Below are 13,616 nucleotides of genomic sequence, written 5' to 3' on the forward strand. Positions count from 1 at the left end.
TTTGCTGGTTCACTTTGGCATGATCAAAAACAGAACGGTTTATTTCACCAAAATATGCAAATGTACTGTAAGAAAAGTTTCATAAAAAGTATAGATTCCTAAATTATAGATGTTTCCTTTGTGTTTAAAGCAGAAAGAGGAAATATGTAATACTTTTTGTACTTAAGCAGTCTCGGATTTCACTGCAGATAGTTTTGTTATCTGAAGGAGATTTTTTAATGCTCATTTTTCCAGTCTGGGTCCACATGCTGCTGCAGGGCGCTCTCCTCTGCTCCAGGACCTGAGGCGAATGCAGAAAGAAACAAAAGTTTAATTTCTCACCAGCCGATTCTTTATTAAATTTATTAGCCTGAATATATGTTTCTGTTCACATCCCATTATGACATATTACTATTTGAGCTGCGTCCACTTGTGACCCATGCTCACGGAGATTAAAGAGGCACTAACTTTCATCGTCCACGCTGATCTTCAGGGTTGCCAGTCGCAACACGACATCATCTTCGCCTTCCGCGTCATCGATGTCAAATCCCGCGTAGCCCTTCTCCTTCACACAGTAGCTGATGAACCTGCAGACGACAAACCACAAATGAAGTGAAAGATAAAGTCTGTAAAGTGTGCATAAAAAGGAAGTTATAAACTCTAAAGCTCAATGAAAACTAAAATAGAAAATCATCTCCTGATGAGAATAGTGTGAATATTGAACCGCTCCGGAGCAGCGACTTAAAAGATCTCGAAGGGTAAATTGTTTTTGACTGTTTCTCTTTTCCAGGGTCAAGGAATACCGTTTCGAAAATCACAACACCTTTTTGATGTAGGGCTCTAAAATCTGTAAGTCTGTAACTTCCTGTCTTCTAATGCTGTTAAAACATCATCCGTGGACAGCGGTGACTTACTTCTCCCAGGTGGAGTCCTTGTTGAGGATCACAGGGTTTCCCACGATGATCAACAGAGACCTGGCCCTCGTCACGGCCACGTTGAACCTCTGCAGATTAGATACGTGCATTTAGAGAGAGAAGAAACAAGAAATGCATCACTACTTTGATGATTAACACATAAAAAATCCGTCTTCAGCGTCTTTTTTTTTTAAACGGTACGGTGGGAATGTGACGGACCTTCTCATTTGACAGGAATCCAATGTTGAAATCTTTGTCCATCTTCACATAGTTGATGCTGCTGCGGACGGTAGAAATCATGATGATCTTCCTCTCTTGTCCCTGAAACTCCTCCACACACCCCACCTGACATGGCAAAGAAAGCTTGTTTTTCTCAGTTTTGTAAAATGGGTTTTTAAATAAATACACGAATCAACACAATCTGTAATAATTCTTTTAATTCCAATTAAATGATGCAGTGTCCTTGTATTTAAAGCAGCATTTCCTACCTTGAGCTCTTTGATGTCACTCCATCGACTCAGTGCCGAGAGGGACCTCAGGGCTTTTTGGATTTTCTCAACCTATTTAACCAAGTTAGAAATGAAGTCAAGTTGAGCTAAAACTCAAAACAAACCCTCTACGATACACACAAACGCCACACGACGCCTCACTTGTTTCCGGTAGGGGGCGATTATGCCGATGTCCTTTGCAGCGAGCGTGGGGAGACCCTTCTTTCCTTGCGTTTCCACCAGCTTGGTGAGGTAGCCGACCAGAACTTCAATCTCAGACACGTTGAAGAAGGACGGACTGTTGGCCTCCCTCTCGTCTTTCCCCATCACCCCGTGGAAGATCACAGGGAAGCCCTGTAGAGACGTCAGAGTGAGCAGTCGTCCTGAAACAAGTACTTTTCCACTTTATCCCCATGAGTTGTTTAATTAATTTATATATATATATATATATATATATACATATGTGGTTTCTGTCTTCTATTAATTTAGAGGAGTGTCGATGCCTTATGACACTAAAAAATAAAAAGGGACAAAAGTGTGATTTAGTATTTGCACTTTCATAAAGTCTGGGGGACATTCGAGAGACATATTGACAAAAAAAACTGGTCACAACTTGTGCAGAAATATCCTGACTTTCAGAATTTCCATGTCCTGCAATGCAACTAAACAGCCTCTTGAAGTAAACAGATTTTTGAAAATCCAAATAAACTAGTTGGTAATAAAAACTTATATTTATATTTACTCAGAATTATTTGTAGTGTATCAGGATGATAAAGGTTTTGAAATCTTTCATGACTTGATGAGGAATTTAAAAAAGCTAAATGTCTCAGGGCCATACCTTTTTCGGGAGGTGTTCCCAGTTGCAGTAGGTCTCGCGGTCCCCCTGGTCGGCAAACACCTGCAGTTTATTCTCATAGAACAGCTCGTTGGGGATTTTCAGAATGGCAGCGTGAGACCTGAGGTAGGAGTAAAAAAAGAACGAGTTTTATCTATCAAAACTAATTTTTTGTTCTTGACAAGCTACTCTGACCAGCATAACGGAAGCGAAAACTGAAAGACGCACCTGTAGTTCCGCAGCAGTTTGGTGACAAAGCGGGTGTCGTATTGTCCAGAGTCGGCGTTCGTCTGATATAAATCGTTGTGCCTCATCAGCCTCTCCAGCAGAGAGAGCCCTGAAGATCATTCACACATTGAGATAAAATCAGAGAGAAAAAAATAATAAGACTGAATCCACAGCAGTTGAATATATCTTAGAAATGAATCACTAAAACGTCCCATCATGCATATTAGCTCCGCTCATAGAGATAAGAAATACATCAAGACAAAGTAACGTAATCCTCCCTCGTCTCACCGAGTCCATTTTGCAACGCAAGACGAGATCGAACGATGGGTCCCAGCTGCTTGGGATCTCCCGCCAGCACCAACTGACCCTTCTCTGGGTGGAGCAGACCTGTGACACAAAGTGGATGTGTTGTTCATAGAGTTTAGGGCTACAACTGACGATTATTTTCATAATTTGATTAATCTGACGATCATTTTCTCGATTAATCGATTAGTTGTTTGGTCCACAAAATGGTGGAAAATGTCGATCGTGTTTCCCAGAACTCCAAGATGATATTTTGTTTTGTCCACGCACCAAAGATATTTAGTGTACTGACATAGAGGAGCAAAGAAACCAGAAAATATTCACTTTTTAGAAGCTGAAATCAGAGAATTTTAGATTTTTCCTTCATAAAAACTACTTGAAAAAAATGTACCCAGCCGAGGTAATGACCCTCTTTGCGATGAATAAACTCAGAACATACTATTGCTATCTACGAGCCCAAGTTCTGTCCTCCACATTCCTCACATTGCTGCTTTTGCCCCGCGTCCTTTTAATTTTAACTGATGAACGGCACCAGTGGTGGCAGCAACAAAAAGGTTGTGTCTCGTAAGATGTGCAGGTGAAATCAAGTCCTGCACAGCCGCTGTCGACAGACTCGACCACTCCTCCACCTCATTACGACCTTGTTTTGAAGGAGTCTGGTTTGTCATGCCGTGACACATATTTCTGGAGCCACTGTTGGAATGATCAGGAGAATTGCTGTTGTTTTTTTACTGTGGTGTTATACCTGTAAGTTCTGGCATCATTTAAAGTGTGAAAACTTTTCACATCATAGTGTACTGTTAAGGCCTTTATAATTTGTAGACATTAGATTCAGATGCAAAGACAGATTGTTCTTCAGATTTTATTACTATCAGACCTGGAATATCATATTATATTATCTGAGAACTTGTGCTTGACAGCTCAGTTAGTTTGTTTTTATCTTTAACATGTGCCTCTGTTTTTAACTTGTCCAAAAGGGAATAGGATGTAAGACTGTTTCTTCAAGCTTCATCATCAACACTTATTGTAGTGCACTGTTAATTCAGATTTTCTGAGTTTACCTGCAATTGCGATGATGCACTCCGGCTCCACTGCCTGGCCTCCTTCGTCCACAAACACATGGGTAAAATGGCCGACTGGGATTCCTCCAGACACAAGTCTGAAAGCAGAAAACGCAAATCACAGTGAAGAATGATACTAAAGCCCCAAAAGTCTTTTCAACCATGATAAACCGTCTCTCACCTTCCAGCTGTGATCATAGTTGTGACAATGATGGTGTGTTTCATCAGAATTTCTTTCTCTGGAAACACAAATCCATCTTGTGCCAGATCCAAGTTACAATATTTCTGAAAATGTCAAAAGATTCAACATCAATCTGCATTAAAGGTTGACTTCCAGCCATGTAAAATCTACACATTTGCCCCAAAAAGAGATTTAGTAAACAGGCAACACTTCCACAACACCATCTGTGACTGTACACACTCAATTAAACAACACCTGGATCAATAAAACAAACATAATCATTCAGATCAGCCTGGTAAACTCACTGATTATCATCATTGTGACTATGAGAGTGAACTTGAGCTTGAATTACTGTAACACGCAAATATAAGTGCCCCACTGATATTATCGGCCAACAGATATGAGCTTTTAAATGTGCTTTCACGTTTACATTTTAGGTAAAATGTTTTTTCTTAATTCAAGTTCTATTTATTTGCTTGTATTTGTCATTTTTATTTGTTTTTATGATAAAGGTCATGGTTAAACTAAACCATCAAGCCTCAATAACATGTCTTCGTCATAAAGGTTTGATAACGATATCTTACAAATCATTGACAGTTTTAAAAAAATTATATGTATGTACCATGTATTGGTATCGGGAATCTTGTACTCCCTAATATCGACATTGGCCTCCCAAAAATCCATATCGGTCGGGCTCTAATTGTGACTAAGAGGAAATCCAGCTGACATGCGGGTGAACTTGCTTGAGTTATTGTGCCACTCCAGTATCTTTGCTTTCGATTTCAGTTTTCATTCCATGACTCGAAAAAAAAACACTACAGGCCGTGTCGTGCACACATTACATGGATAAAGACTTTGTTTGTGAGACACAGTTACTGAAACAAAGAATATCAAAGGCTCAAATGTGCATGTACACAGTTCACCACTAATGAGACTGGGCTGGTTTGAGGCCAGATAACAGACGCATCCGACGCTCACCAGCAGCTGCTTAGGGACGCTCCTCGGGTCTCGGCTGCTGGCGTACATGCGGTAAACCTGGTGGGGATCCATGTGCACCATCAGTCTCTCGCAGAGCAAGTCACAGGCGCTGTTGGAAGGTGCACAGGCGAGGATGTGCGCTGATGGATCTGCCCTGCTAACCTGGCAATGCAAACAAAGTGAAAATTCATTACTCGTATATATTGACATATGAACAGTAGGAACATTAAAATTTTTGGGACCATATAATCATGCCTATTAAAAAACACATTAGAGCCGATGTTTAAACATCTAATCAGTCGACACATCCAGTTTCATGGAGGCAAATATGAAGCCCACAATATGCGATCGATCTTACAGAATACATTTATTAGATTTAGCCTCCGTTTTATGGATAAATAAATATCTCTTCTGCAGCTGCCTCCTCTTTTTTTTGGCGAACAGCTCCCCCTTCACAGCCCACAAATTATTGACTCATACATTTTTAAATAGGTTTGCCTGAATAAGCAATAAGTAAGAAGAAAAAAAACATGCATAGTTATAGAGGCTTTATCTTTTAAATCTACCTCTTCAGGGTGTGTTTTATTAAGATACAACCATGGCAACCAAAACAAACATCGCGACAAAGGTCGACAGATTTAAGACGGCGATTGGCATGTTGTTAAAATCTGATAGAAGAGTGAAGACAGGGTTCAGCCACTCACATGAGAGTGACTCAGATCTGCTGATTATTTTCTCGTGTGACCATTTAGTAAAATAAAAAATGGGCATCACATATCTTATTTTATCAAAGCCAAAACAAATATTGAATTTACTACTATTTATGAGCAGGCAAGAAAATATTACATCTGTAAATTAAATAGAAAACTTTTAAAATTATCCTAAGGACTTTTTTGGGGAGGTAATTTCAGTTCTTCATACCTGATTCATAGCTTCAACAAGAGTGACCGTCTTTCCGGTTCCAGGAGGCCCAAACACAAGATGAGGAGCTGGTTTCGATGATCCGGCCACAATGCACCGGACCGCAGCTTTTTGCTCTGCGTTGTTCTCCAGCTGCTGGTTAAACATCCTGTCGAGTATAATGACAATGGATTATTTATTCATTTAATTTTTTTACACCTTGCACACTGATTAAAGGTGAGAGATACACTTCCCTTAGGTGGTTAGGATTGTGTATTTGTGCATAACACTACATCCATGTGTTTTTTGATGTTGTATATGGTTGGTTTTTTTATGCATGTTGGAACCAGACCTGAGTTGAGGCATGGGGCGATCAGTCACCGCTGCACCAGATGGGAACAGCACGTCTTTCAGCTCGTGTTTCGTTGCCAAGTCCACCGCCCGATGCTGCAGCTTCAGGGAGAAGCGGTTGATAGTAAACTCCACATCAAACTTCATGTTGCTGATAAATGTCTGCAACAACCTGGAGGGGGAAAGAAATGGAAGAAAATGAGAGGAACATGTGGGTTTAGACGCTTTTTTTCTGGGTTTCAAGTAGACAAGTCTGTCGCCTTACCTCTTTGCGAAGCCCAGCTTCACACTGTCCAGCTCCACTCTGTGAACATATCCGTTGTACACAGTGATCGGCTCGACTGTGTCCTCAGATTTGGACACCCTCAGGCAGTCTCCTCGAAGTACAGACGGCCGATTCTCAGCGACACCAGGAACCTGTTGAAGAAAAACCAACGTTAATATTCTCCATCACTGGGGCTCACAGTTGGTCAGCGAGAGGCCAAATACAACAAATATAATATGTAGCTGTTGTACAAATATCAGCAGGATAAAAAAAATGTCAGTCAAAGGCACCATTAAAACAAGATAAAAGGTCTCATGCAAATGACTCATATGAAGATTTGTTCTTAAAGGGGCATGTGCAAGTGATTTCAGAGAATTTGTGGAATTCACTTATTGTCTCTTTCCCGTTTCTTCACAGCTGGAAAGCAAATTTAGTCGATAATTATCGTGGATAAATCTGAATACATTTGGATTCAATAAGTTCAATTTCAATATCTTTTTATGTACAATCCTGTTTACATTGTGATTATAATCGTTATTATTGAATTTCTTATGTTTATATGGCATGTTTACTTATTTATTATGGTTTTCTTACTGATGCTTCTCATTTCTGCTGCTGTGACATGGCACATTTCCACATTGTGGGACAAATAAAGAATTATCTTATCTAATCTTGAACATGGTACAGAATTTGATCTAATTAAAACCTAAAAATATAACAATCCTCAAGCTAAATTAATTTTCATCATCATCTTCATCCTGGCTTGCCAGTAAACTGAGTCTTTTTTTCTTCCTTTCTTTGTATTTTTACGTCAAATTTCATCACAGCAGTGTCAACGTGTCTCAGATGTCTTTGAGAGGATTCTGTCACTCAAGGTCTCTGTGCAGGCCACTGTCCAGTCTCATCATGTCATCACTTACTGTCTGTAATATTTTCTCATCTTAAAAATCTCAGAGATTGTCATCTGCTTCATCCCCTCGGATACTAGTCACGGGTCGCTTTTTCTTTAGAAAGATGTTTTTAGCCTCTCACAAACCCTTTAGCCAAAACTATTGTTTCTTTATTTCAGTCATAGCTCTGTTATGATGACATTGTCTTTATTATTCAGCTCCTCTCAATTCAACTACTGAACTTTGCTAAACTTGTCATGTTTCTGTTTGCTGATTTCTGCCAGCAGACTTGACGCAACGCAGTGGGAAATTCTTCTGTTTGCTTTTGTGAATGAAACTTTCCCACAAACGAAGCGGAACAGTAAGCCTTATATATTGCAATTTTAGGCTGGTTGAATATGTTTAAAGTTTGAAACATGCGATTTATTTCAAGTTTGAGCAAGTTTGTTGAGTTCAACGTGTGAACAAGCCCAGTGTAATCGAACAGAGATTCTCTTACTCTGAGTGCGAGTAGTTTTTTGTTGCTTTGGTCTGGAGTCATGGTTTGATCGCGGAGGTCATACTTCCTGATGTCCACCTCCATCTGTATCTCCTCCAGGTGAAGCAGGAGGTGGAGTCGGCGGCCGTAGTCCTTCATATTAAGGGTACACTTGAAGAGGCTCCTGGGCATAAGGCACAGACACAGACCGTGTGTTTGACAGGAGGTCAACTAACCGAACAAAGACAAGGTCAAACGTTAATCAGTTAGGTAATTCTCTCACTTCACTGATGGAAGTTTCTCTCTGGCAGTTGGAGAGAGGTACTCAGAGTCCTCCATCCTTTGTTTAGCCAGTTCCTTCAGGTAGCGAGGGTACTTGTAGTCTCCCAATTTAACTATCGTCTTTTGAGTCTGCACAACGCGACTGAAAAGAAGCACAAAACACAAACGCCATCATTAGAAGAACACAATTTCAGCAACTTCTCCGGGTCAGGTTTGTTGATCAATTTCAATTACAAGTGAAGACCTCCCAAATCAAATTTTGAACTAAAGCCTATAGTAGTGGGTTTCCTGCTGCTGAGGATAATTTAATCTGTTGCATTTATCTGCCACACTATGGGAGACGCCTTGTTGGTTTTTTTTCAAAATTACTAGTCATTGAAGTGAATTATAACCAGTTTCTTTATCAACTTACTTCTCAGGAGGCATGCCCTCCACTATCATGGTTTTGACCGACTTGTATGTGACCACCTGGAATGGTTTGTAAGGAGCCACAGGCCCCAGCTCCATGGCCAGAGGGGTCCGGGCAGCGGCCACCATCTCCCTCACAATGCAGAAGGGCTTAGATCCAGGCTGTTCTGGGCAGAACTCAAAGTACATTGTGGCCGGGAAATATCCGTAATGATTCAGCGTGTACCGAACCACGACCTCATAACTTTCTCCTGTAGAAAAGAAGCACGTGCTTTGAGTGTCAATTACTTCTTCAGTATGTACTTTTTTTCTTGTGAATGAAAGTGACAGAGCTGTTGTCTTTACCAGCGCAGAGGAAGAGTGGACAGACTCTGTTCACTCTCCTCTCGTCCACCAGGGTGAAACAGCGGATCCGGTGCAGGGCGGTGTAGTAGGTGAAGTGGATGCTTTCTGAGCCGTTGTTCACAATGTGGAACCTGACGACGAACAGCTCCCGTAGACGATCCACAGTCAGTTGAACGGCTCCATCGCTTGCCACAGGGTCCGAGGTGATTTCGATGCCCCCCTTGTCAGCCGTCAGCGATTTCCTGTGACAGGGGCATGAACAGGCTGTGGTGTTAACAACTGTAGGCCAACGTGGTGGGAAAATATTGGAAAGTCAGAGCATCCCAGTGGTTGACACACACATCGCATACCTTTCCCAGATTAAAAGTCTGTACATGTACTTTATCACTTCAGCCCCCACCACCTTACTTTTCCATTTTATCTCTAGACTGTCTAGTGTTAAAATTAAAGGAGCAGTAAACGATTTTAATCCAATACCCTCCTTTTGTAAAATTCAGCGAATATTTAAAATTAGGACACTACGACTCAGGGGTTTTGGCCTTGTGGTTGCCGTGTCCCTCTCCCATACCCAAGGCTGCGGGGTCAAGCACTGGCCAGTGCAGTAAAATCATCATCAACAACAAGAGAGAGAAACAAGCTAAAAGCTCTAAAGCTCTAAAAATCGCATACTGCCCCCTTTTTTACAAGACGGCCATAGAAATAGTCTTCAGAAAAAACATTGCTAAGTCATTTCTTATGGTGAAAATACCTGCTACTGGGGTAAGAATTACATTTGGATCATGTAAGAGGTTCTGAGATGTAAAGACCTTAGAGAACCCTTCTGGTTACGAAGTCCCGAGTCAGGTTCACAGTTGGAACAGCCACCCAGCAACAATGGAAACTTTAAAAAAATGTAAATTTCACCCGCATCCTGCCACAAGCATCATACGAGCGAGGTCGGGTCACCCTCTGCGGTTCGCGCACCTTGCAGTACAGAAAAAGGAGTGAAGGCATAGGAAGTGCATGAGTGGTAAATGATTAAGTTGAAGATCAGACGGGCAAATCAACTGAACATTTGTCTTAACTGTTCGTCTACAGCGGATGTTCCTGTGGAGCGAGACATCTTTACCCCACTAACACAATGAGCAGGACTCTCGACAATCCCATGCAAACGGCTTTTTAATCAATTATCTTTTTAATGAGTGATCTACCTTCTTTGCTTTAGGGCAAAAACTGTCAACTGATGACATTAACGATTTCTTGAAGAAAACCGACTTTGCAGTGTGAAGATGATTACTGGGAAACTATTATCCCAGACGACCTGGAACTGCCTGATTCTCAGAGAGAATTCTTTTTGCACGCATCCGTCCATTCATCCACTATCCGAGCTGCAACAATGAGTCCAGTCATAGATTAGTTGATGAAGAAAGTTAATGAGCAGCTGCTTTGATAGTTTATTAATCATGATGGAAGACATGAGCAAAAACATTTGATGTTTCCAACTCCTCAAATAGGGAATTATCTGCCGTGTCATTGCCTGATAAGATGGTAAATTGATTTTCTTTGGGTTTTTGGACCGTTGATCATACAAAACATCAGACATTTGAAGACATCAGGCTTGAGGAAACTATGATGATGGGCATTTTGTCAAGTTTTATAGACCAAATCCCAATCTAAAGTATTGAGAAAAATGTGAATAGAATTTTTTTAGGATGCAGCCCCTAATTTTCACCCATTTATCATTTGCATGGCTTCAGGACGACAAGTGCCTGTCCCAGCTGTCACCAGTCCATCACATTCACACTCACATTCACTCCTGCGGTCAGTTTCCGCCTGCACGTCCGAGGCCTGACCCGAGGAAACAGGAACGGGGAGAACATGCCAACTACAGAGGCCTGAATTGAACCTTGCTTGTAACAGAGCAAACAAACTAACGATGAACCCTGCATCTTAAAAAGCCACTGGCTAGCATGATGAAAGAACCCCTCCCACACCTCCGCCATCTGGCCGAAAGTGAAAGTGGAATTCCTCTGAGGTTATGGCTTCTTCCTCGGTGCAGTCAGGCCCGACAGCCAAACATTCATCCGAGCTAGAACCAGGCAGACAAACAGACCTCTGTGTTCACTCTTTATACGTAACTCTTGGTACAGAGTTCCTGTTTTGTTATTGTCACACAATTTTTTTATAATGAATAGTTTAAGCCAGCATGTACTTGCTAAAAACACAACAGTAGAGCTGCAAATAATTGTATCATCATTAATGCTTAATGCCAATAATCTAGCCAATGAACCCATTTTGTCTATTGAATGTCAGAAAATGTTGAACAATGGTTGTTAAAATTTGCCAAAGCCTCATGTGACAGTGTCAAATGTCTAGGTTGGTCCAAAGCACAAATACATCCAATTTACTTTCATTGAGGGCCGTAACTAACAATTATTTTCAAAATCTATTAAACTGTTGACTATTTTATTGATTAATCAATAAGTTGTTTGGTCCATAAAATGTCTTAAATGGTGAATCATGTTTCCCAAAACTCCAACATGATGTTGTGTTTTGTCCAAACACCTAAGATATTTTGTTTACTGTCAGAGGAGCAAAGAAACCACAAAATATTCACATTTAAGTAGCTGAAATTAGAGAAGACTTTTTTTACTACTTGAACCAATTAATCGATTATCAAAATAGTTGGCGATTAATTTAGTAATCGATTACTAATCAATTAACTGTTGCAGCTCTAATTTCATGTTTGACAGAGAAAAGCCTCAATTCCTCATATTTGAGAAACAGCAAATGTTTGACTTGTTTTTCCCCTCAGAAAATTTACTAAAATGATAATTCAATTATCAAAAAAGTTGCAGATTAATTTTTCTTTCAACGGACTCACCAATTAAGTAACCAATGCTGCGCAGCAGTGAAATGTATTTACCTGTTAACCTTTAACTTGTGAAGAATTTCTGTGGCCAACTTCTTCTTGGGGGTGAGCACAGGGGCCACGGGGGTCGAGGCGACGGAGGAGGGCGCCGCAGGGCTCTCGGCTGCGCTCTGAGGGGCCCGGGGCCTCCTCCACTGGTCACAGTACACTCGAACCTACAGTTAAAGGGGGGGGGGGGGGGGGGATATGACAAGATGCTTCCCCTTTCATATTTGTTGTTCTTGGCAGTTGCATGGCACAAAACATGCCCAGTCATATCTCCTCGCAGCATGAACGGGCAGCACTATAGATTAGAGCCCGATGCCGAGATCGGTATTAGGGAGTACAAGATTCAAGATTTAAGTTAGTATCAAACATTTATGTCAAAGAAATGTAAATTGAGGCTTGATATTTTAGTTTAACCATAAACTTTATCATAATAAAAACAATAACAATGACAAATACAACCAAATAAATAGACCTTGAATTAAGAAAAAAAACAACATGTATTTTACCTTATAATGTAAAAACATGAATGCAAATTTAAAAGTTCATATCAGCTGGCCGATTAAAATATCGGTCGGGCTCGTAACGTATCGGCCGACCGGACCCATACGTATCGGTCGGGCTCATCAAAGCATGTCCTACCTGAGGTCTGACATCGATGTGGATTTCCCCCCGTCTCGTGGAGACTCTGTCGAACCTCCGGAGAGCATAGACGACCTTGGAGAAGGTGGGGTCTTTAATTCCTTCTCTGGAAAATAAAATAAAACAAGACAGAGGGGGGGATGGGTGTTACACTCACACGAATACAGACATTGTATTTTCCTCTGCCGCTGCCGCCTTTACCTGCGCCTGAACTCCGAGTTGAAGATGTCTCGAAGTTGCAGTTTGCTCGTGAGGGATTTCCTCTCCCCGAGGAACTCAATGAAGTCCAGTCCGGACTCGAGCGAGTCCCTGAGCGAGGGCATGTTTTGACGCGTCGCTGCTGTACAGCCCACTGACAGGCAGGAAGTTCGCGAGTTGCGCGACGACTCGCGGCGCGTCGGGCGGCTTCCTGGCGTGTCTCTGCCCCGCCGACAAACGCGGACATGTCCTCGGCTTACCTCCCGTGACGCGCATGGTCCGCGGCACAGGGTGCGGGCGCTCGACCGGAGCGGCGCCGCGCGCGTCGACTTCCAACGCGTGTTCCTGGTCGAAAAACGTGAGACGGATCAGTTGTAGATCGACTGCTCGGCAGCTTTTGCGCACACGTGAAGGCGATGAACGCTTTTCAACGTTCCCCCGCCCGAGCAGGGAGCGTCTGTGAAAGTGTTCCACACGCGGAGAGCGAAAACAGCGCAGGGACAAGAAGGAGGATTACCTGGTCAAAGAAATCAGCTACAACACAAAGCCCTCTCTTATTTTATTTAACTCATATTAAGTTTGTATTTCTCATCTGGTCACACGAGAAACACACACAGGCCTCTTCGGCTGGCAGCTACTGCTTTTGTTGACACTCCCTGGACTGTAATTTTGCCATAACGGCAGGTTCACAAGAGCCGCTCCTCCGGCCATTTAAATAAACATTATAACGTTTTATAAAGTGCTGAAATACACACGGCTGCAAACAACGATTCATTATTAAATGGGTAATAGTGACAACTGATAAGATCATACCAAGTAAATAATGTAGGGCGATTAATCTGTCGATTATTTTCTCGACTATCCGATTCGTTGTTTGGTTCATACAATTTCACAAAATGGGGGAAAATGTCATTCGTGTTTCCCAAAACCAAAACATCATCAAAAGATGATGTTTTGATTTGTTCACACAGCAAATATATTTAGTTGACTGTCA

General features: G+C 41.6%; 1 protein-coding gene across 2 annotated transcripts; it reads right to left on the reverse strand.

Annotated features, from left to right (window-relative positions):
- Positions 1–8: 8 nt before the first annotated feature.
- Positions 9–13,029, reverse strand: mov10a (Mov10 RISC complex RNA helicase a). 2 transcript variants are annotated; one of them, XM_035631625.2, is made up of 22 exons: positions 12,626–13,028; positions 12,425–12,530; positions 11,792–11,952; positions 8,887–9,128; positions 8,546–8,792; positions 8,135–8,275; positions 7,873–8,035; positions 6,484–6,635; positions 6,220–6,390; positions 5,889–6,036; positions 4,968–5,129; positions 3,990–4,093; positions 3,809–3,906; positions 2,733–2,831; positions 2,445–2,553; positions 2,220–2,337; positions 1,544–1,735; positions 1,382–1,453; positions 1,113–1,238; positions 894–982; positions 448–566; positions 9–280 (listed from the first exon to the last, which is right to left on the reverse strand). In XM_035631625.2, the coding sequence occupies exons 1-22, from the start codon at positions 12,745–12,747 to the stop codon at positions 216–218; spliced, it is 3,006 nt and encodes a 1,001-aa protein (XP_035487518.1). In that variant the 5' UTR covers positions 12,748–13,028; the 3' UTR covers positions 9–215. The 2 variants fall into 2 exon arrangements, with proteins under 2 accessions (XP_035487518.1, XP_035487520.1); XM_035631627.2 differs by lacking the exon at positions 9–280 and having other exon boundaries at positions 443–566; positions 12,626–13,029.
- Positions 13,030–13,616: the final 587 nt, after the last annotated feature.

Source organism: Scophthalmus maximus, chromosome 6 (assembly GCF_022379125.1).
Source record: "Scophthalmus maximus strain ysfricsl-2021 chromosome 6, ASM2237912v1, whole genome shotgun sequence".
NCBI lineage: Eukaryota > Metazoa > Chordata > Actinopteri > Pleuronectiformes > Scophthalmidae > Scophthalmus > Scophthalmus maximus.